The sequence below is a fragment of the Eubalaena glacialis genome, chromosome 1 (genome assembly GCF_028564815.1).
Source record: "Eubalaena glacialis isolate mEubGla1 chromosome 1, mEubGla1.1.hap2.+ XY, whole genome shotgun sequence".
NCBI classification, from domain to species: domain Eukaryota; kingdom Metazoa; phylum Chordata; class Mammalia; order Artiodactyla; family Balaenidae; genus Eubalaena; species Eubalaena glacialis.
This window is the reverse complement of record NC_083716.1, coordinates 217,238,761-217,263,758: the sequence shown is the minus strand read 5'-3', so window position 1 is coordinate 217,263,758 and position 24,998 is coordinate 217,238,761. Positions and strand designations below refer to the sequence as shown.

General features: G+C 35.0%; 1 protein-coding gene across 1 annotated transcript in view; it reads right to left on the bottom strand.

The window, feature by feature from the left end:
• Positions 1–24,998, bottom strand: part of SPAG16 (sperm associated antigen 16) — a 922,479-nt gene that overhangs the window by 472,445 nt on the left and 425,036 nt on the right. Inside the window, exon 11 of the mRNA XM_061204724.1 lies at positions 12,457–12,600. Coding sequence (XP_061060707.1) covers positions 12,457–12,600 — 144 coding nt within the window. The remainder of the gene's footprint in view (positions 1–12,456; positions 12,601–24,998) is intronic.

Here is a 24,998-nt window from a genome sequence, read left to right as displayed (position 1 = left end):
ACAAAGCTACAGCAATCAAACAGCATGGTATTGGCACAAGAACAGTCACATGGTTTAATGGAACACAATAGAGAGCCCAGAAATAAACCCACACACCTATGGTCAATTAATCTTTGACAAAGGAGGCCAGAATACACAGTGGAGAAAACACTGTCCCTTCAGCAGGTGATGTTGAGAAAGTTGGACAGCTGCATGTAAATCAATCACACCATACACAAATATAAACTCAAAATGGCTTAAAGAGTTAAATATAAGACATGGCACCATAAAACTCCTATAAGAGAACATTGGCAAAACATTCTGTGACATAAATCATAGCAATGTTTTCTTAGGTCAGTTTCCCAAGGTAATAGAAATAAAAGCAAAAATAAACAAATGGAACCTAATCAAACTTACAAGCTTTTGCACATCAAAGGAAACCATAAAATGAAAAGGCAACCTATGGAATGGGAGAAAATATTTGCAAACAATGTGACCAACAAGAGCTTAATTTCCAAAATATACAAAGAGTTCATACAACTCAATAACAAAAAACAAACAACACAATAAAAAATGGGCAGAAGACCTAAATAGATATTTCTCCAAAGAAGATTTACAGATGGCCAACAGGCACATGAAAAGATGCTCAACATCACTAATTATTAGAGAAATGTAAATCAAGAGTACAATGAGGGGACTTCCCTGGTGGCACAGTGGTTAAGAATCCGCCTGCCAATGCAGGGGACACGGGTTCGAGCCCTGGTCTGGGAGGATCCCACATGCCGCGGAGCAACTAAGTCCATGCACCACAACTACTGAGCCTGCGCTCTAGAGCCGGCAAGCCACAACTACTGAGCCCGTGTGCCACAACTACTGAAGCCTGCGTGCCTAGAGCCCGTGCTCTGCAACAAGAGAAGCCACCACAATGAGAAGCCTGCACACCGCAATGAAGAGTAGCCCCCGCTCACCGCAAGTAGAGAAAGCCCGTGCACAGCAACGAAGACCCAATGCAGCCAAAAATAAAAAGTAAATTAAAAAAAAAAAAAAAGACTACAATGAGGTATCACCTAACAGCAGTCAGAATGGCCATCATTAAAAAGTCTACAAATAACAAATTCTGGAGAGGGTGTGGAGAAAAGGGAACCCTCCTACACTATCGGTGGGAATGTAAATTAGTGCAGCCACTATGGAAAACCATATGGAGGTTCCTTAAAAAACTAAAAATAGAGTTGTGATAGGATCCAACAATCCCACTTCCGGACATATATCCAGAGAAAACTCTAATTTGTAAAGATACATGCACCCCAATGTTCACAGCAGCACTATTTACAATAGCCAAGACATGGAGGCAACCTAAATGTCCATCAGCAGGTGAATGGATAAAGATGATGTGATATCTATATAATGGAATACTACACAGCCCTAAAAAAGAATGAAATAATGCCATTTGCAGCAACATGGATGACTTAGAGATAATCATATAAGTGAAGTGAGTCAGAAGAGAAATACAAATACCATATGATATCATTTTTATGTGGAATCTAAAATATATTACAAATGAACTTATTTACAAAAAAGAAACAGATTCACAGACCTAGAAAACAAATGTTACCAAAGGGGAAGGGGGTAGGGGAGGGATAAATTAGGAGTTTGGGATTAGCAGATACAAATTACTATATATAAAATAAACAACAAGGTCCTGCTGTATAGCATAGGGAACTATATTCAATATCCTGTAATAAAGCATAATGGAAAAGAATATGAAAAAGAACATGTGTATAATCATTTTGTTGTATTCCAGAAACTAACACAACATACCAGTAAATCAACTATACTTCAATAAAAAAAAAAAAAAAATGAAGAAAGGGACATCACTACCAAATTTACAGAATTAAAAATGATGATACAGGAAGCTATGAACAACACTGCAATAAATATGGCAACAATATGGCAACAAATTAGATAATCTAGGTGAAATGAAAAAAAAAAATCCTCTAATTGAATTAGTAATAAAAATTATTCCACAAACAAAAGGCTAGAACCAGATGGCTTCACTGATGAATTTTGCCAAATATTTAAAGAATTAACACTAATCCTTTATAAATTCTTCCAAAAAATATAAGAGGAGGGAAACTTCCCAACTCATTCAGTGAAGCCAGTATTGCAGTGATTCCCAAACCAGACAAAGACATCACAAGAAAACTATAATCTATATCTCTTGTGAATATACATGCAAACATCCTCAACAAAAACTAGCAAACTGAATCCAGCAACATATTAAAAGGGTTTCCAAAAAGCCAAGAAATAACAACTGTTGGAGATGATATGGAGAAAAAGGAAACCTCATACACTGTCAGAGGGAATGTAAATTTGTGCAGCCACTATGGAAAACAGTATGAGGATTCCTCAAAAAATTAAGAGTAGAACTACCATACGATCCAGCTATTCCACTTTTGAGTATTTATCTGAAGAATATGAAAACATTAACTCAAAAAGATATATCCACCCCTATTTTCATTGCAGCATTATTTATAATAGCCAAGATATGGAAACAACCTAAGCGTCCACTGATGGGATGAATGGGTAAGAAGATGTGGTATATACATACAATGGAACTCTTCTCAGCCATAAAAATGTGAAATCTTGCCATTTGAGGCAACATGGATGGACCTTGAGGGTATTATGCTAAGTGAAATAAGTCAGAGAAATACAATATCATTTTACTTGTATGTGGCATATTAAATAAACAAATTAAATAAATAAACAAACTAAACAAAAACAAACATATAGATACAAAACAGAGTAGTGTTACCAGAGGGGAAGAGAAGTGAAGGAAAGGTGAGATAGGTAAAGGGGTCAACTGTTGACAGATAAAAACAACTTTTGATGGTGAGCACACTGTAGAGTATACAGAAGTCAAAATATAATTTGTACACATGAAGCTTATATAATGTTATAAACCAATTTTTTTAAAAGGCGTTATATACCATGACCAACTAGTATTTATTCCAGGAATGGAAAGTTGATTCAACATACAAAAGTCAATCAATGTAAAACGCTATATTGATAAAATAAAGGACAAAAACTATATAGTCATTTCAATAGTGTCAGAAAAAGCATTTAATGAAATCCAATACCCTTTTGTGAGAAACACACTCAACAAATTGGGAATAGAAGGGAACTTCCTCAACCTGACAAATACATCTACAAAAAATTCACAGCTAACATACTTAGTGATGAAAGATGGAAAATTTTCCCCCTAAGATCAGAAATAAGACAAAGACATCTCCTCTTACCATGCATATTCAACATTGTTCTAGAGGCTTTAGGTGAATAATTAGATAAGAAAAAGCAGTAAAAGGTATCTATACTGGAAAAGGAACACTATCCTCAGAGATAACATGCCAAGATAAAATATAGGGAATATTCTAAGAAATCTACTAAAAATATTAAAATTAATAAATGAGATTGTATATTAATACAAGATCAATATACAATAATCAACTGTATTTCTGTACCTTAGGACTGAACAATCTGAAAATTAAATTAAGAAAACATTTTCATTTACAATAGCATCAAAAAGATTAAAATACTTAGGAATAAATTTAACAATAGTAGTACAAGATATGTGTATTTTCTTTTTGCTGCTGTAACGAATGACCACAAACAGTGGAAATAAAATAACATGAATTTATTATTTTCTAATTCTGGAGGCCAAAATTCTGAAACAAGTGTCACTGGGCTGAAGTCACTGGGCTGAAGATATCAAAAGGGCTGGTTCTTTCTGGTGTCTCAAGGCGAGCAGCTGTTTCTCACAACACATGGCATCACATTGCTCTTTCTCTGACCTTTCTGCCTTCCTCTTTCACATTTCAAGGAGCCTTGTGATTACTTTGGACCCTCCTGGATAATCCAGGATAATCTTTTTAAAGTCAGCTGATTATCTTAATTCCCTCTTCCATTTTAATTCCACCTTGTTATTTAACATATTTACAGATTCTGCAGCATCTTGTCCAGCTTTTTTTCATGCTTTCAATTTTTTGTCATTTTTGAAAACCTGACATTTTAAATAGTGCAATGTGGAAAGTCTATAAATGAGATTTCCTCCTCTCCAGGGTTTGTTGTTGCTATTTTTAGTGATTTTCCTGAAGTAATTCAATAAAGTCTATATTCTTTGTTGTGTGGGGTCAAAGAAGTCTGCCTGTTTCGTTAATCATTAAACAGGTGATGTTTAAATGCCTTGAACGAATGAGTCATCCAGTCTTTGTTGACTGGCTCTGTTGGGGCACATGCTCAACACTCCGGAAATTCGGAAATTCGCAACTCTGCCTTACTTAGCCTTTACTTCCTGCTTGAGCTGAACTTCACAGCTCAGCCAGCTGTGAGAGATTAGACCCTTCTCAAGTCTTTCCTGAGCATGCCCTTCAAATGCATGTGTCCCTTGATATTCCTAGGAACATGATAGTGTTTCAATGCTCCCTATGGACATTTAATTATCTAGGTTTTCTGTTTAAGAATTTTGCTTAACTTCTTGTTTGCTTAACTGTTATTGTTACCTCAGGCAGCTGCAATATTAAACATGTACTGCTGATTGTTTCCTACAAATGCCCTGGAAAATAGTCCATTCATACAAAGTAAGCCCTGACTCAGGTCAAATAAAAACAGGCCCTGCAAATAGGGGTTTCCAGGGGGCTTCTTGAAAGTTCAGATAGTGACATTTCTCTGAGAATGGGGCTTTGTGGAGCTTTTCAAACTTGTTCTGCTCTGCTACTTGCTACCATGGTTGTGAAGCAGTTGGTTTTCAAGACTACTGCAGAGTTGGGGAAAGAAAGGGAAGGGGCAAGTTAAAACATGAAAAAGGTCACATTCTTACTCGGGTGCAGTAATTTTTCTTTAATAAATGCTCCTTTAATTGGTCCATGCTTGGTTAATTTCTAGAGTTCTGAAAAAGTTGATTGTGACGATTTTTGCCAGTGTTCTCTCTGCTTTTATGAAGGAGAGATTTTTGAAGTTCTTCCCCTAATGATTGGACTTTTGACTGAAATTTATCCTCAGTGCAATATTATTCAGAGAAGATTTTATATTTTAGGGTTTTTCTGTCAAATGAAGGACTAATATTAGGTTTTAAGTTCCTATGATAAAGCGATCTCAGTGGTAACAACTGGTGCGTGTGTGTATGCATGTGTATGTTTGTGAGTATATCCGTATAATCACATGATACTACCAAGAGTGTGAGAGAAAGTGGTCATATTCCTGGTCTATTATCTTCTACTCTGTTCATTTTAAATATTTATTGATTCCCTATAATGTTTCAATTGATAAGCTATGTCCCAAGGATACAGAGATGAATAAGATACAGACCCTGCCCTAAATAAGCTTATAGTATTCCTCAGATTTTTTTTTTCATTTTTTTCTTGCTAGAAAGAGAGAGACAGGCCAATAGACCTGGAGACAATATTGGTTTCAGAGGAAAACAGATCTCGACTAGAATCTGCCAAACAACACCAACAGTGCTACTTTTACCAAATGCTTACTCTGAGCCCAGGTCTGCTAAATGTTTTAGACAGAGTTTCTCATGCATTCTTCATGAAAAGCTTATAAGTAGGTAATCCCCATTTTCAAATGAGCAACTGAGGCTCTCCGAGATTAAATAAAATGACCTACCTGGTTCTTTGTCACACTGACACATGAAAACAAGGCTGACTTTAGAAGGTGCTTCTTATATGTAGAACCAGATTCTGCCACTTGCCCGAGGACAGCCCTTGGGCAGTCTCTCCAAGTTTGCACTGAGTTGTGAGACTATGGGAAATTTTTATTTTCTTAACACTTTTCTCTATGGTGATCATGTATTACTTTTAGAATTAGACCAGAAAAACATTTAAAGAAGTATGCTGTTATGCTTAGCCTCTTCACATACAGGTGACAAACTATATTAAGAACTATATTAAGAAGCATAACATACACCTCTTCAAAGAATATAAAGTGGAATTTTATTATTTAATAGGTATATCTCAAAATTATCTTGGTAAAAATCTACTGAGGTTTCCGGATTATGAAAGTATCTACCTCTGAAGCTCAGAACATCACAATCGTAGGGAAATGTTACGTCAATCCCTTCATTATCTTTTGAAATTTGAACTCTTGGCTTTATGTTTATAGAAAATAAAATGGTTAACCATGCTTCTATTTTTTAATAACTAAACGATACACCTGTCAGAGAGCTTTCATACTATGGTTTTAGGCACTGTATAAATACATGAACAGGTAGCTTGTACCACAAAGAGAGAGTATGAGGGATTTTGTAGAGACCCATTTACTCACAAATTCATAAATCAGCTTATAAGGGTAGAAGTTATGTTTAACAGGATACTGTCAGCTCTGTTTCTGTCTCAGGCAGTGAGATCAGGAAAAAAAATGCAGCACTGTGAAATTGTTTAAACCACTAATCCCAACTACTTTCATTTTATAGAGATATCTGGGAAGATACATGCTGTTTCACGTAATAAGCTGTGGTCATATCAAAGAAAATGCAACCTCAAGTACCAGAGAACTGGACATTGTATTTACATTCAAAACCATGTTACTGTCATTGAGCAGTCCTCCTTTATTAGGTAAAGACCAAATGATGTATTATTAAGGTAGTGTAGTGTACGTTTTATTGATCTATTACTATTAACCTGGAGATTGATATACAACTCTGTTTCAATTGCCCAAAGCTAGTCTAAATGGGCCAACAATAATAATACATGCCTGTGGACAGAGCAGGTCAAACATTACGTGCTTTACTTTCCTCAAAAACAACAAAAATATTTTATTTTTAAATGCTTTCAATTTAAATACTTTTTATTTCAAAAAGTAATTTTTTTGGTGTTTCTAGCCAATTATTTTCCTTCTAGAACCTAAAAAAAAGGAAATATGCAGAATTCTTTCTCTCTTCTGTAAAAGCAAAATACGATGAGCTTCTTGGTACAATTTTTAAAGAGACACATTTTTAAGGGCTAAGGACAGATGAGTAACATACATCTTTTTGCATTAATTATATTTGTTTTTCAGTTTATAAATGATTTTATGTTTAACTTGGTAAGACCTTCAGACATGATCCTCAAATGTTTCATGGTTTGAGAGCATTCTTCTAATTCTAGCTTGGTGTAACCCAGACATCACAATATAGTCTTTCCTTCCTAACCCACTGTGTTTAAGGCTACCAGTTTTATAAAAATTTCTGATCTAAGTTCTCAACATACCTATCAATGAATAAAAGATAATAATAGGTAACATTTCTTGAGCATATAGGTGCCAGGCAACAGAACTTGTGTTTTTCATATATGATAGAATTTAGCCTTCATAATTAACCCACAAAGTAGATATCATTATTACATCCATTTTGCAGACAAGAAAACTGACAGGACTAGCAAAGGTGAAGGTAGGATTCTAATTTGGGCAACCTGAAACTCTGATTCCATGTTTTAGCAGTTTAGAGCATGACGTCTACCTTGCACAGGATTATGCTTAAGGTTCCTGCTTTTTGGCATTGTACATTTCATTCTTTCAACAGTGCAAAGGCAGCACCAATGCACATTCTCTGCATTGCTCCACCCCTTCATCATTTTCAGCAACCAATGAATCACTTTCAACAGCCAGTTCATCAGTCTACCCAGTAAATGCAAAGGGTGCTTTACCTTACCACTGTATGATCGCCATCTAGTGGTAAATATGTAATGATAGATGGTTCTACAGTGATTAGTTACCCACGTCATTCCTAAAAAAGTGTCTTGATTCACAAATTCTACTAAGGAACTTAAAAACTTAGATGCAATCAAAACCAATTGTACTGTAAACAATAGATGACAATGATTTAGTTATGTGTATAGTGTTATTTTAAAAGAATACAGCCTTTGCAGTTAAGAGTTTTAAATTGCCTTCAATTTGTAGAGTCTGTATAATATTTGTATAGTGTTTATAGTTAAAAGTTTTCCACATACATTTTATTTTTTAACTTATAAATATGTTATAAAATTTCAGTGTTGAAAATATTTTAATAAAATATAACCATTATCGTTAGGAAAAAGAAAAAATGTGGCTAACCTTTATTGAGAATAAATACCAACTGGACAAGTAACAATGCTTGCATAGCTACCGAAGGCTTAGACAAAGAGGCCTTGCTTCTATTTGGATTTTAGGTATTTTTGCCTGTTTGGTTTTATGTTCCCCACTTTGCTCTATTACCCGTGAACACCCATTCCTCGTTTGACCCATCCGACTCCATGGCATCCAGATTCTACACTCACCTGCCAGACCTTCTTAGTTCCCAGCTGTTCCAAAAGCCATTCTCCTTGTCAATTCCAACACATGGGGCTTAATAATATTTGCAAACATCTGTGTCTTAAGTATAGATGCTAGATTTTTACCCAACAACTTTAAAGTAACTTTGAATGTTAACTATTAGTATAATTTATAATATGATGTCCTCATAGTTGGATCACTTACATATTCCATGCTTTTCAAGTACAAATCTTACTTGGTCATTGTATACCGCTCTTTTTAAACATAAAACTGAATTCCATTTTCTGCATTCTCTTTAAAAGTTTTGCATCTATAATTGTGAAAAGGGCCTAGAGTTGTGGCAGGGGTACTACACTTGCCCAATTTAAAATTATGTTTTTGCTATGTTTGTGAAACCAGTAATAAAATTTCATTTTTTTCTTGTCCTCAGAAAATTCAATGAACCTAAAAATTAACTAATTTATCTTGTTTTTTTTAAATAAAGATTTTAAAACTCAGTCATAAAACTTCAGAAGATGGGAATGAAAAGCAGAGCTTCTAGAACTCAGTTTCTTCCACTGTTATTAATCTATTCTGGGTTTCTGCTCCATCTTGATTCAATATTGGTAATGCTTATTTTCATAGAAATCTATTATTTTATCAAGAATTCCAAACATATATTTTTTTCATCTCTGTATTTGTGGTTTTAACTCTTTCCAAATTGCTAAGGTTAATATTTCTGTTTCCTACATGTATTTTTTCTTTTTTTGAGTTATCTACTTATTTCAATATTATAGTTCCTTATTTTATTATTTTTTCTTGAAAACAAACTTTTGGATTAATATAAATGTACTCTTTTTATTCTAATTCATTCATTTCTACTTTTCACTTATCCATTCTTTGCTTTTCTATATTTGTTGACCAGTTGTACTTTTTAATTTAAATTCATAATTCACTTATTTTCTTTTTTTTATTCATTTAAAAATAAAACTGTCAAAGTGATGAATTTTACTCTGAACACAGTTCTGGTTACATCTCGTAAGTTTGATAAGTATTGTGTTTGGGACTGTTTATCAACTAGGTAATAACCGTTTATAGTTCTCTGACCCAATATTCATTTATTTACTTTTTAATAATTCAGATTTCATTATATTTCAGTTATTGATTTATTTTCTTTTACTATTGAATCTTGCTCACAAACTTGAGTTTGTATATTTGTTATTCTGAAGAATTCATTTATGTTAAATTTGTGGTTTAAGAGTTATATATTTTTAAAAATCTAACAATGAATGATTTCAAAGAATCTACAATCTCTCTTCATAGAGTATAAAGTTCAATATATAATACTAAATACACTTGCTATTTTATTAATTTCTCTAATTCCACTGTAACTTTGTTTACTTGACATATTAAAAACTGATATACTTTGAAGTCTTTGACTCTGATGACTATACTTTCGTCAGAATCTTCTTTTATTTACGAGCTTTGTTTTATATATTTCAACATCATATTATCTGATCCTCAAGTGATATTTAGTTAACCCTCCCAGTTTAACTTTTTTCTGTTAGTCCTCTTTTGCCTGGTATTAATATTATTATGCCTGTTGTGTTTGTCGTTTATGTATTGAAGGTGTCCCTTATGACAAGGGAAATAAGACGACTAAGACTGATTTGGGTCACTCAGTGTATATACCACTGTCATAGCAAGTGGGTTTGACCCCCAAAAGAAATCTGAATTATGTCACTGTGGCAGGAGACACAGTGGCTCGAATGTCATAGTAATCAGGAATACATACAACTGGAAGTTACAGAAAACACTCAACTAGGAACAATTGCAATTAAAAATTAAATAAAGAAAATGTAGGAGTTTATTTTTCTACGTGAAAAGCAGAGGAATTAGGCAGGTGTCACATTATAATGTGTCTACTCTGGACCTCATCCAAGGGAGCAGAATCAAGCTAATCACAAAGACGGGCTCTGAGGAAGACTATGACTGCATTTATTAATCAAAGATCCAACTGCAGATTAAAGTGTCATATTTGAATCAAATTTATTTTATGTTTGATTCTTTGATTATAGATGAGTATATAAATAGGAAAGATATTATCTTTAACAATAAATTATTTTTTTACCAACCAAATTACCTAAGCAAAAGTAAAAATCAAATATCACAAATTTAAGTTTCAGAAACAACTTTTAAGGCATAAATATTATGTATGTATACATATGCATATATGATATATATTATAGTCCATAATGTATGGTCTTCGGTGTTGATTTACATACAGTAAGCATTATAAAATGTCTGAGGCCTGAAATATAAACTCCTTCAGAACCGATCTCTACCCCAAATAAAAAAGAGCTTTTTTGTTGTTGTTTCTAATAATCATTTATTATTTTCACCAATTCTACAAATGGAACACTTGCTATTCATTATCTCTTACTTAAAACACATATAGCTAAATGTATTTTCTCCCATTATTTCTATCCCACATGCACTAGAAAAAAAGGAGTGTGGCTGCATTTTACTAAAATTCTGCCAAAGAAAGTACTGAATGTAAATTCATACTATGAGTGAATAATGATGTATTTCACCTCATTTTAATTTCAGTAATTGACTGGGAAAACAGGAAGATCTATTAAAAGGACCATGTGCTGGTCAAACACTAATGAGAAAATTTCAGAGTCACGGGTTGTCATGGTGACAGGGTATTATAGAAATCTGATTAGTATGCCCAGCAGCTACAGAAGTGATAGGCTACACTTCTAATTGTGTTGTCTCTGCTTGCAAGATGGGCTTTATGTTCCTGAGACATGAGAGGCAGTGCAGATTCGTTTATCCACATACCAGATACAGAACGCATTACATGTTCAAAAATTAAATTCAAACATCTAGTACCAAAGATAAAATTATATTTTAAAAACATTTTCAAAAATTAAAATTAAAAAATTAGTTTACTCTTCTCATGAACACACAAATTTCTGAACAATTTAGTTATTTTAATTTCAATCTAATTTCATTGACATTCATACTAAGGATAAGACAAAGATGGTTTAAGAAAAAAACGTCTTGTGCAAACAAAAAATAAATAAATGAATAATGTCCTCCTAAGACCAAAATTTCCCAATGGAATGGTTGAGAAGTTGCACTACAGACTATGCATCTCCAAGAGTAGTTAGACCAGAGACTGTTAGAAAGAGCCAGATACAGCCAGATGCTTAACAAATGTTAAGCATAATGTTGAATAAGAGAAGACAGTTGGGATTAGGGATAGCAGTTGACCACAAGCAACTGTGGGCAGAGCTTCCTGCCACCAGAATAATGTATATGTGTGTTTAACAATGTCTTTCCTTCTGTGCCCCGGTTCTTTTGGTACAAAAATTCCGTGAATCCTGAAAATTACAGGGCTCAATGCTTTCAGTTCTGCTTTGTTTTCTTTAATGTCTTGAGTATCATTGAAATTTTTAAAGAAATTGATCACTGACTCCTGATCCTTTTTGGTAGAAAACTTAATTCTAAAAGGAAAACATGCAAGATTAACAGAGGCAAAGTAAACATTGATATGCATTATTGAAATTCATGTGCCTTTTCAGAGCTTATGAGTACAAGGAGCATTTCTAATGCTTGTCCTGGGAAGCTTATCACTCTTTTTAAACGCATCAGCATGTGGACTACGTTTTACATGTACTAAATATCAAAAGCAATCAATCTAAAGTCAATATAAGGAAAGCCAAAAGAGCATTTATCTACACATTTCAAAATTCAGTGGAAGAGGTGGGGTTGCAGAGAGAAAAGTGGCAGTACAAAGTTTCAAGTTTCATTTATACAAGACGAGAGAGTCCTAGAGATCTACTGTACAGCACAGAGCCTACAGCAAATGATACTTACTGAATACTTAAAAAATTGCTAAGAAGGTAGATCTTAGGTTAAGTGTTTTTGTAATGATGATGATGATGATGATAAAATAAAGTGGATGGGAAGAAACTTTTGGAGATGATAGATATGTTTATGGTATAGATTGTAGTGATGATTTCAAGGATGTATACTTAACTCCAAACTTAACAGGTTGTATACATTAAATATGTACACCTATTCATACTTCAATAAAGTGGTTTAAGAAAAATAAATAAATAAAAGCCAGCAGAGTGAAGACACAGAGTAAACAAGTGCATTCCTGGAGAGATCAGGCTGTCTCTGGGAGTTGTGTGTACTGACCTGGGGTGGAAGCAGCAATCCGAAAGCCAGTCGGTGTGGCCCAATCCTGTGAGAAGCACATTGCCTTTGGGGAGCCCCACCACCTTCCAGACGCGGTCCTCCCCACAGGAGACGAGGATGTCTTTGTGGGGGTGCGTGGCGATGCTACACAGGGAAAGAGAAGAAAAGGTAGTTATGGGGAGGTAACAGTGAATGGTTTCATACTGGGAACAAATGAAATGGCAGGGATTATCCATTTCAGCCAGGCAGGACAGCTTACTCAGAATGCTGGCTCAGAAGCCGGAAGAGCCAGGTTCGACGTCCTGGCTATAGCTCTAGCTCATGGCTTCTTGAATGCCATCAATCTAATTAACTTCACTGGATCTCAGATTCCTCATTTGAAAAATGGGATGGTTGATTTAGGTGAATGCTCATGTCTAATTCTGGTTTGAAACAATAATTCTGTTTTTTTTCTTTCGGGGGGAAAAGTTATGCCAATGAAAATTTGGTGTTAGGATATTTGGACCAGTAGCCATGCTTATTATATAAAAGCAAACTTCTTTTCAGACTATAGTATATCTTAAATCAGGCATTATCCAGGAAAAGATCATGAATCATAACCACATTATCATAGTTCTATAATAAATTCTATAAATGAAACATTAACTCCATGGTCCACTATCTACACAAAGAAAAGGAGCTCAAATTCTGCACTAATATGCCACTTAAATCTGCTTCAGTCAATGCACAGTACACAAATTACAGTAATGAATTCAGGATGCAAAAGACAATTCCCACTCTATAAAGGCATAGAGGGAATTGAGAAAGAAGTATGTAAAATTAATGATTAACACATTAAGCAGTATTGTTTGAACCAGACTATGATCATTGTGGCTGTTTATTTATTTATTGAAGCTAATCCATTCTAAAATCAAGAGTCTAAAAGGTTAATGCCTGATATTTTATCTATGGCAATGCTTTAATCTTATTTATATAGCATTTCATCTATGCCTTACAATGTAATGGGAATGAATGTGTCCAATGTTAAGCACCTATTAAAATACCAGCCTAAATATTAGCAACAAATTGTTCAGTTTCAACATAGCCATCTCAAATCAAAGTCTGATGCATTTACTTGCCTATATAGTGAAGTGAAACAAATAATGACTTAAAAAATAAGAATTACACATTCATTTCTCCCACAGTCCATTCTATGAATGGCATTTTTCCCTTCTTCTGCAAAAAAGACTTTAGGAAATCAATTTCCCAAAGAAATCATGGTCTGGGTCCATACCTACATGAGTAACTCCAGGGCTTACATGAGAGCAAAACTTTTCTCCTTATGGATCCCTTCCAATAATACCATTAAATCCCAGAATTTTGAGCTGAAAAATCATGTCCTTCCATTAGACCTATCCAGTTTTGGAAATCTGCTGGGGTCAGTGTTGGAACTATTCAACTCACAGGCATGTAACTACTATGAGCAGGGCCTTCTTTCTAGTGAAACAGTTTCCCTTTTCTCTAGCCCTTTGCTGCTCAAAATAAACATAGTAGAAGGGAAATTATTCATTTTGTAATTCATCATAATGTTGGTTTGTGACTTTCAGAAGGCCAATTCAGGAAAGGAATTTATTACAGCTCAAACTGGGGAGAGGATACATTTATAGAACTTAATTAGAAGAAAAATATGATGAGAGGTAAAAAATGTCAGATTGAAATGAATTCTATATTCAAACACACATAAGAAGGCAAACCAAATCCTTGAAGCTACTGAGTATGATGTATGTTAGCTCACAGCTTTCCGGGCAGACACATGCACACTTGACTAGATGATAAATTACCCTCTTTACGTGAAGATAACTAAAATCATTGATGTCTTTACGAAATTTGAAAGATAAGTTTCCAAAATGACTTTTGTGGGGGAAGCTACTTGTAGAAGTTAAGGAAAAAAAGATAAACACAAACCTATTGTTGGTTAATCAGTTTTGGAAGTGTTTTTCCAGACTCTTCTGAACCCTTCTACTTTGAGGGCCCCTCCATAACACCCGAACTTCCCGAGAACTGATCATACTAATCACACTCTCAGGTTTCTCTGTGCATATATTTCTTTTCTAACATTACATAGGACTTTTTTTCCTAATCATTCTGGACCAGTTTCAGTCAAATGCTGATACTTTATTCTTTAAAAAGTATAATTTACATCATCTATGAAATGGTCTTTAAGTGATTAGAAATATTTCCAGCGTGTATAGAAGGGAATTTAATTCTCTCCTAGGAATCAATTAACAAGTACTTGTTACTGAGTTAGTCACAGAATAAGTGCACCAGCAAAGACTGGGTCATAGTGATAAAGATCCCCAATCAAGAGTTGCAGATTCTGATTCCGATCATTCCCTGTGGGAGATGATCAAGATGGAGAACACAGGTCAGGGGCCACGGACCAGAAATATTCCCCCAGATACAGAAGTTTAGTGAAGTTGAGTGTCATTATCAACTCCATAATGAGGCACTGGTGTCTGAAATCCTCCTCCTTCTCTCCACCTTCAATTAACAATAATAATATCCAACACTGTTTGAAAACTAAATGTGCATCAGAATTTGTACTAAATCCTTAATTCTCACAGCAAGTAGAAAGAAAGCTCACGAGGGCAAGGGTTTATGTCTGTTTGTTTGTTGTGTACTTGCTGTATACTCACCCCCAACAGTGGCTGGGATATATTAGCCATTCAGTTCATACTTGTCATATGTCTGACGGGGTAGACTTACTTCAGTACAGTTAGTTTTATTATATTATGACTAAGTAAACAGAGATTGAGATATTATGTAAATTGCTCAAGTTTGATAATAGATGGAGGCTGACTTTGAATCCAGGATGGTCTGAATTTGAGGATCATGAATTTAGACATTTTTACTTAGTGTCAGTCTTTCATAGTTTATTATTTATATGTGTGTACTGTAAATATCAATAATTCTTGTAACAGAGATGGGAGATATCATTCCCAGTAAATGTTTAAGTCATTTAATCATTATTAAGTCCTGAGTTAAAGAACACATCTAGGAATTTTCAGTGTATATATCAGAGCTGGGTACCACCTGACGTAACAGTCGTAAAAAGAGGACCCTACTCTTTACAATAAAATGCTCTGGTCCTATAAGAGAAACCCTATAAGAGTAGCACCCCTCGTACATTCTGATCTACAAAGGCTTTTGTGCTAATATACTACATGTTGCACTTAATAAACTCATTAATTTGTTCTCTTGTGCTAATATTATGAGCCTTGTATTATACTTTAAGTTATCAGAGGGCATTAATGTTTTATTCACCTATTTTCATACAGCACTCTTCAAAGAATAAATAAATATTCTCTGTAAAGAATAGATAAAGCATAAATGTAGAAGGATATTTAATAAGCATTGATTCCATGGGCATTTAATTCATTGAGAATTTTCCCAGTATATTCAGACCTCAACTTTCATCATTCTATTTATCTCTAAATCAGTCTTTTAAAGAAGTTGAAAAGTGGGAGAAATAACTAACAATTTATAGGAGTCAGTTCCTGACCTCCAAATGGCATACATTAACTCATTTAATGGTCATAATGCCCCGATGAGTTAGGTCTATTATTATTCCCATTTTGCAGATAGGGAAACTGGAGCACAGAGAGGTTAAATGATCTACTCAAGGTCACAAAGCAAGGAAGTGGCAGAGGGAGGACATGAATTTGAGCAGACTGTCTCCAGAGTCCATGTCTCTCTGGAAAGTGAGCTCAGAACCTCAACCCTTTCCTTTTTTTAGATGATAACATTGGAGAAGAAGCCAAGCTGAAGATTGTCTTATTTTTATCTAGGGAATTTATTGAGATGCATCTTGAAACTCAAAAACACTGATAATTTTTTTGTCATTTTTCTAATGATGTGTGAAAGGTTTTAACTATTGTCACTTATTTTCCGGAAGTTGGGCACTGGTTAGGTTCAGAGTGGTGGAGAAATAGATCAAAGTTGAGTGGAAAAAAAAGTACTTATGATCTAAAGCTGAGGTTGGACAACGTTTTCTGAAAGGGCCAGAGAGTAAATATTTTAGGCTTATAGACCATATGGTCTCTGCCATAACTACATAACTCTCCTTTTCACAAATAAGGAGGGAATACTAAAACTGACCCATAAGGGTATTGTGCTGTGAGGATAAGTTGGTATATGTAAAGCGGTTGGAACAACATCTAAGCATGGTCAGCTTTCCATAAATATTAGCTATTATTATTATTATTGAACATTATTGCACTTCATTGTAACCTGGCCCTTCATGTAAACTTCTATAATCTACACATGCCTCTTTTAAAGATCACAGGTAGTAAATTCAGTCCTTAAAATTGTAAATATTTAGAGAAAAATGATGTTTCCATGTGGTTTTGATAGACACCAGACATTGCTGTACTCTATTTGATGTTAAATCCTCTGACAAAAATGTAGGACCCACACATAATACTTTCACACATGAACATAAGGAAGCTCTGTGGTGGTCTCTTTCATAATGCGGTTTTTAGTAATGTATTGCGGGAAACAGTGGACAATATGTACACATTGACCCCTCTCCCTGCCTTCATGTACACAGGCAGCATCAAGTAGTTGCTGGTCACTGGGGCTGGCCTCTGCGAGGCCCTGGGCATACTGAGATGAAGACAACACAGTTCCTCTCCTCAAGTTCTGTCCACAAATAGGTATCCCTCTTCTAACTAATCATAAAACGATTTTCCTTCTCAAAGATGTCTTCCTGAAGTTCTAATTAATAAGAATAATGAGTTCTTACTTAATATCTTCCTGGCACCTGCCCTAAGTGCCACAAAGTCATTTTACTTTAAACTTTGAATATAACCTTTCTGCTTCCCTTTAACTTACTATTAATTATAATTGCAAGATTCAAAAACAAAGGCCCTGTCACCTCATTCCTAAGTTAATAAGCTTGTGACTAGGGTGAAAATAGTACAGGAAAACATCTTAAGGATTCAAAGAAAGAAACTGTTGGTGAATGTTAGTCCTGCTTTTTAATCAAGTCATGTCCTGATGAAGCATCCATAAAATGTTTTGTTAAACAATATACCAGGCATGTTACATAAAATATTATGTTCTATCAGAGATTTTCTCTCTTTTATAATAGGACACATCCCTTATCATAGACCACGTGATATACACTTCAGAAGCTCTCCTCTCTAATTGAAATTGTTCTTTCCAGTAGTGGCGTTACACAAGGATATTTTGGAGGGAATGTGTGGGGGTGTATGGTGAACACTATTAATTATCAACAGAGTCACTGACATAAGCGCCACTGTTAGACTTTTCAAAGAGAAGAATATTAATCTAAAAAAAGATTGTCACAAGAAAGACTAATTAGATACCCCTGTCTTCACTTTAGGTTATTCAGCATGGTAAATGTTTCCTTCACTTCAGTTCACAGGCTCTAATTATTTCCAACACAGAAGATGCTCAGTGGGTAGAAAATGAATCAATATCAAAATGTGTGCCCTGTGAACACTGGGTGACCACTATCTACTCGTCCTTAATGACAGCACACAGTCACACACTGCATATGCTTTTATCCAGCTGACCAGAACAAAAATATACAAAACATCTGTTGTATATAGACTGTTGCTCAGCTAATAACTGCATCTTGTATTTGGGTATGCATCAGGATTTACAAAGCACTCTAACATGCAACTTTTATTCTTTATTTCAACACATATGGATTAAGAGCCTACGATGCAGCATGCAAAACAGACAGGAGCAGGACTCTCAGGGAGCTTACGTGTGAATGTGGGGAAACACAGCAACGATCAAATGACTGAGCAGAATAGCCTAGCAATGAGAAAAACCTAACAAAGTGATATGACAATGATTTGTAGGAGAATGTTATTTTTTGTTGTTGTTGTTGTTGCGGAGCACGGGCTCTAGGCACGCAGGTTTCAGTAGTTGTGGCTCGCAGGCTCAGTAGTTGTGGCACACGGGCTTAGCTGCTCCGCGGCATGTGGGATCTTCCCGGCCCAGGGCTCGAACCCGTGTCCCCTGCGTTGGCAGGTGGATTCGTAACCACTGCGCCACCAGGGAAGCCCCGAGAATGTTATTTTTGATGAGGTGGTTACCAGAGTCCTCAATGAAAACATGACATTCCAGCCAAGATCAGAATGACAAGAAGGAAGAAGCATTTTTAGGACAATTTAGGGGCAGGTGGTTTCAGGCACAGGTGACTGCACCTGCAAAAGTGCTAAGGCTCAAAGGAGTTGGTGTATTCAAGGGACAGAAGGAAGGCCAGGGTGACTACAGAGAGAGGCAAGGACTGTGTTGAGGATGGATGAGAACAGGTGGAAAGCAAGGATCAGATCACATGGGGCCTCACAGGCTGAGAAAAAAGACTGGAATTTATCCTAACATCACTGAATAGTTTTAAGTAGGAGACCGATATATGAATGATAATTATTTAAAAGATCTCTCCAGCTCCTGTGTGGAAAATGAGAAAGTGGGGAGCAAGAGGAAAAAAAACAAAACAGCAGCTAGGAGTATACAGTAGTAACTTAAGTATAATGGCTTTAGATCCATTTAACACACAGCTGCTCATCATTATGAAAGGTGTCGCTTTAGTATATTAATATTTTTTGCCATTATCCTCAGGAACAGTCAACTCATAGTTCTTCTCACTAATAAAGAATATTAAATTATTAAGTGTACTTTAAAAAAGTGCCAAAGTAAAATGGATTAAAAGCCATAAAACAAATGTGTACACAAAACAATGAAAAAATCTGTCAAAATAAGATATCAGGTCTCATTCTTTTTCAGAAGTCAGCTAAGAAAATGTGAAAATATGAAATATTAATACTTCCTGGGCACTTTAAGTTTAAAAATGTAATATTATAGATTTTATTCAAGACTATATAGGATTTATATTGTCAGGATCTGGAAAGTAGTACCTACCTTTCATTTTTATTAAATAGGTGAGGCATTTTCACAGTTTGTGGCATTATTAATAATGCCCCAGAGGGTAGTTAGTCATAAAGGCTAACACTTCCTTTTTATTTTTTTGTCCAGTGTTCTTCCAACCTCAAACGTACAGTAAATTTGGAGTCGGGTAGGGTACCAAATAGTCTTCCCCTTGCCTTGCTGCGTGGCTGGTAGTTCTAATCCTAATCACGCGCAAGGGAAGAGGCAGGCAAGACTGTATGTGTGTCCTGGCTCATCTCTAGGGCAATACTATTTTTGTTACCTCTTCTATATACTTATATAAATGCTCCATTGAAATTTGTAGATTTGTATTTTTATAAGAAAAATTCCCCCAATACATATACAAATGTAAAGATTTTCCACCAACACTCAAAGATCATTTGTGAAAAGTCAACATATATGCAAATATGCAGCCCCATAATCTTGCAAAATATACTACCGCCTCATCTACACAGCTGGGCATCTTTGTTTCATGGCGTGGCGCGAGCTCCCACTTTGGTGAGTGCACAAGCCAGGCCGTTTCTCAATTATCTCCCAAATTAAAATTCTTAAGATCAGGGACCTTAAGAAAAGCTATTTAAATTTATTATGTTTCTGTTTTCTCACGTTAAAAAATGTAATATCATTTATCCTGTCTCCTTCACTTCATTCCTGTTTTATTAAATAAAACAAACCTTAAGAAAGGATATTCTTAAGCTAAACAATATATAATTTCCATCTTCTCCAGAAGTTGTTGTTCCAGAAGTTTTTCTAATATGTGAAAGAAAGACCATTTCAACATACACAGAGTCAACTAAATGAAATTTATAAACTCCAAAGACAGAGGAATGCAGGCCCCACTATTTTGGTAAATGGAATAAAGAAGATCAATGTAACAGGTCAACTACTTCCAGATTTATGAAAATAGTTCCTGGAACCTTCCTGCTACCTTAGCAGCTGAACATTTCATGCTACATAGTTTTATACATACTGTGTTTCATGTTATGAAATTGCTGTAGTTCTTTATGGTTTAACAAGTTTGAAAAGTTACATTACACATTCATATTCTTAAGAAACCCATTTCAATAATAAAGTTTATTTGGTTATTTCATGTTTCAGCAATCTACAAGAATTCTGTGTAGTTATAAATATAAGAATTTTCCATTTCCTTAGTATATTAGTGACACAGAGTAGATGCTCTTCTAAGCTTAAGTCAAACATCTTCATGGTAAGAGCTCTATCATGAAAATCTCTTCTCAAGGAGGATATTTAGAAATATAAGCTACATATAATCTAGGAATAATTGGAAGTGTTACCACTTAAGACATGGAATTGAGGTATATTTATACATTGAAGTATAGTACAAAAGTCTGTTCTGAACTTGGCCTAATTTATTAGAAACCACCAAGCCAGTGTGATGATTGTGATGACGTTTAACCCTTGACAACTTCTTTTGGTACCTGTTTGATAAATAAATTAGAAAGCCAAAATGAATTATGTATGGCTGCTTTATTAGCAAGGAGTACTGACTAAAATTCAACACTTTTTTACAAAATAAGTTTTGGAATTTAAGAGACATATATTGAAATTATCATAAGTTACATAAATCGTCCTGAGTCTCAATTTTTATATTGAAAAATGTGCTAAGACTGAATGAATTTACATCATCATGTCTCATTTGTGTCAGAGGCCATGTGGCAGAACTGATGGGGACAAGACAAGGGAACTAATTGGCACTCCCTGTGTGTAGCTGGTGATATTACAGGAAGCTGAAGAGCACCAGTGAGTGAGCCCCCACAAGTTTACAGGGGACCGGGGAGAAGGAACAGGGAGTCGGATGAAGGGGACAGTAGTAAGAACTGAGATTATAAAAACATCTTACTAAAGCTATTTAAAAACACAAACAAGTGGAATTCAGGGTTGGCGGCCAGACGTACACAGCCAGAATTGATGAATAAAATAAAAAGTGTAAGTTTAAGGGGAGGAATTAGATGGCCAATCAGGCCAAAATGAGATCTGCTAAGATTTGCTATGGTGGGACATAAATCCTAAAGGGAACAAGGTTGAAAAAAATGGATCCACACAATGGCAGATTAAGAAAAGCAAGAAACAGATATGAAATGGGTCCTGATAATTGTCCATGTAGTAAGATGCTGCTTCATCTGTCTTTTATTACCATGCATTCATTTGTCTCTGCATCGTAGATGCTACCAACCTCTTCCTTCTTCTACTCCATGTGAAAGAAACAAAAATAAAGAGGTATGTATTGATTCCCTATTCTATTTCCAACTACCCACTTTGGGTAAGAAAAGGAGACAGAGAGAGCAATCCAAGCAGCAACCTGCTACGATTTCAGGTAAGCCTTGGACCTTCTGTTTTTGCCCAGCCCAATATTACAATCAGTTAGAACAGAAGCACCTGCACAGATATTCAATACCATGATTTATTGTCTACCCTGAGTTCTACCAAATTCAGTGGGAGAAATAAAAGGTATGCACCATTCCCAGTTCTCTGAAGCACACAGCTTAATCAACCCTCCTTTAATAAATAACTCAAATTACTTTTCTTATTGCAGCACTCAATGTCTGTAGCACAGACCCCTCTGGAAATTACCCAGTGCTTCTCCTATACCATAAAGCTCTGCCTCCAGTTATTTTTGTATTATGTGCTTATATTTGTGTCTGTGTATTTGTGTGTGTGTGTGTGTCTGGTTTGTTTATGTTTTAACGTTTTGCTGTCCTTAGCGAGGAGAGGGAATCTCACTGCAAGGGCAATCAGGAGAGATGGTTAAGTATCTGCTGTAGTGTTAACCCCTTAACCCTGCTTGTTTAAATTCCCAAGTCTGAAGTCCTCTCTTTACCTCACTCACAGAGGTAAAAGAATGCATAAGAGTCTTTGGTTCTGTGTACTTGCATATTCTGCTTTGTCTCTTCTCAATATAAGGTTCCAGTGACCTGTAAAATTTCATCTGATTTAATAACTTCACTTATTTTAAATCTACTTGATATCTTTCCATCCTCTTATATGGCAGATCAGCTGTCCCCCTGGCCCCTGCCCCACACCTTTATCAATATTTCTGGTGCCTTAAAGCAATGTTCACACCGTAGGAGATAAAAAGAATGATGTGGGCAGATAATCACGGAAAATACTTCTTTAGTTCATTTTGGGTAAACTTAGGCACTGACAATTCCTAACACGAAGTTGCAAATGTATTAAACATCATTCTTATTCGAGAATACTTTTGCCAAATGAAAATTATTTTGTTATTAGTTTAACAAAAATACAAAGGATTTCAGATGTCATGATCAAACTTTTTTTTTTTTTTTTTTTTTTTGGCTAAAAACAATCACAGCAATAGTATAGGCAATGGAGTTCTATATAATAGTTACCCTAAAGGTTCTGTGGTCTGTGTACCCTGGACCTGGCACTTGGAAAAATACCTAAACCTCAGTTTCCTGGTATCAGGGTAATGGTGGCCTTGTAGAATGAATTTGACAGTGCTTCTTCCTCTTCAATTTTTTGGAACTGCTGGTGGGAATGTAAATTGGTGCAGCCACTATGGAAAACAATATAGAGGTTCCCCCAAAAACTTAAAATTGAACTACCATATGATCCAGCAATTCGACTCCTGAGTATATATCTGAAGATAACAAAAACACTAATTCAAAAGTATGCATGCACCCCAATGTTCATAGCAACATTATTTACAATAGCCAAGATATGGAAGCAACATAAGTGTTCACCAGTAGATGAATGGATAAAGATGTGGCATATATACACAATGGAATATTACTCAGCCATTAAAAAAGAATGGAATTCAGCCATTTACAACCACATGGATGGACCTAGAGGGTATTATGCTTAGTGAAATAAGTCAGAGAAAGACAAATGCTGTATGTTATCATTTATATGTGGAATCTAAAAAATAAAACAAATGAATAAATATAACAAAACAGAAAGAGACTCACAGATTTAGAGATCAAACTAGTGGTTACCAGTGGGGAAAGGGGAGAGGAGAGGCCAAAATAGGGGTAGGGGATTAAGAGGCACAAACTACTATGCATAAAATAAATAATCTACAAGGATACACTGTACTGCACAGGGAATATAGCCAACATTTTATAATAAATTCAAGTGGAGTATAATCTATAAAAATATTGAATCACTATATTGTACACCTGAAACTAATATAATATTGTAATTCAACTACAATAATTCAACTTCAATAAGAAAATAGAGTATCATATCACATATTGCTAGTCCAGGAAAAGATCAAAATTCAAAATGTGAAGTTTCACCTCTACTTGTGTGCATTGTTTTTACACCATTGTTAAGCTGAAAAATCATAAGTCAAATCATTTAATTTAGGGACCTCTGTAATTAAGTCAGAGTAACTGTAGGCAAAGAAACATATATAAAATAAGCTACTTTAATTTTCTCCCCAATGAAATGTTAAAGGGCATCTTGTTCTAAGAGGAGTTTCTTTAGGCACTTTAGGCAGGTGATTTTAGCAGGGAATACACATATACATACACATGTATATAATATTATATCATTATGTAATGTTATGTTACATATATTGCATATATGTACATAATATACATTACTTCATACAGTACCATAATAGTTTATATATGTATTTATATGTTCTAAATCTTTCCAAACAGCCTTCAACTTGTCTTACTAGATTATTGGAAAAATAGTTGATTGCCAATTGTAAGTTCTCTTTTCCTAAAAAATAGATGTGAAACTAATTTTTAAAACAATAACTTAAACTTTTATACAGTCACAGCAGTTTTTTTATATTTATGATAGTTGTTAATATATTTTAACTTGTAAAAAATAATTAAGACACATGAATTTACCTCACTTAAATCATCTGACTGATTATGTTTTGCCACATGTAGCTTTTTCTTTACCAAATAACCTTTGATTATTCTTATTATGATGAAACTCCATGGCTCCAATATAAAATATATATAATTAGAAATAATTATTAAAATTATTTTTCTTTTGTTTAGCAACATTGATAAAAGTAAAAACATCTATAAGAAGAAACTGGATCTTTGCAACTTAGTAATAGTTTTAGTCAAATTTGACATTTATGTCTCTTCTGAAATTTACTTAATTCTATAAAATATAAATATCAGCTTGAGCACTGATATTCTCTCTACCACCCATTCCCGTATCCAACTCTTTTGCAATGTAACTTTGCAGTATCTCTCCCAACTCTGAATGTGGGCCTGAACATGTGATTTCTACTGCCAATGAGATGTCATGAACTGTGGCACACCTAAGAGGCTTAAAAGTATTTGCGTGATTAGGTTTCCTCTCCCTTTGGCCCTGAATCATCATCTTGAGAAGGATGTACCTTCCCTAGCCTGACAGAGCATGAGAGACACATAGAACAAAGCCAAGATATCCTGATTTTCACCTCACACTGGGTCAGCTGACCCACACACATCTGAGTGAGTTCAGTCAAGACCAGAAGTACCACCATCCCAGCCCAATACAAAGAGAATTGCCTGGATGACTGCCTCAGATGCTTGAGCATTAAATACTTATTGTTGTATATCACTGAGAGCATATGGCTTTTTTTG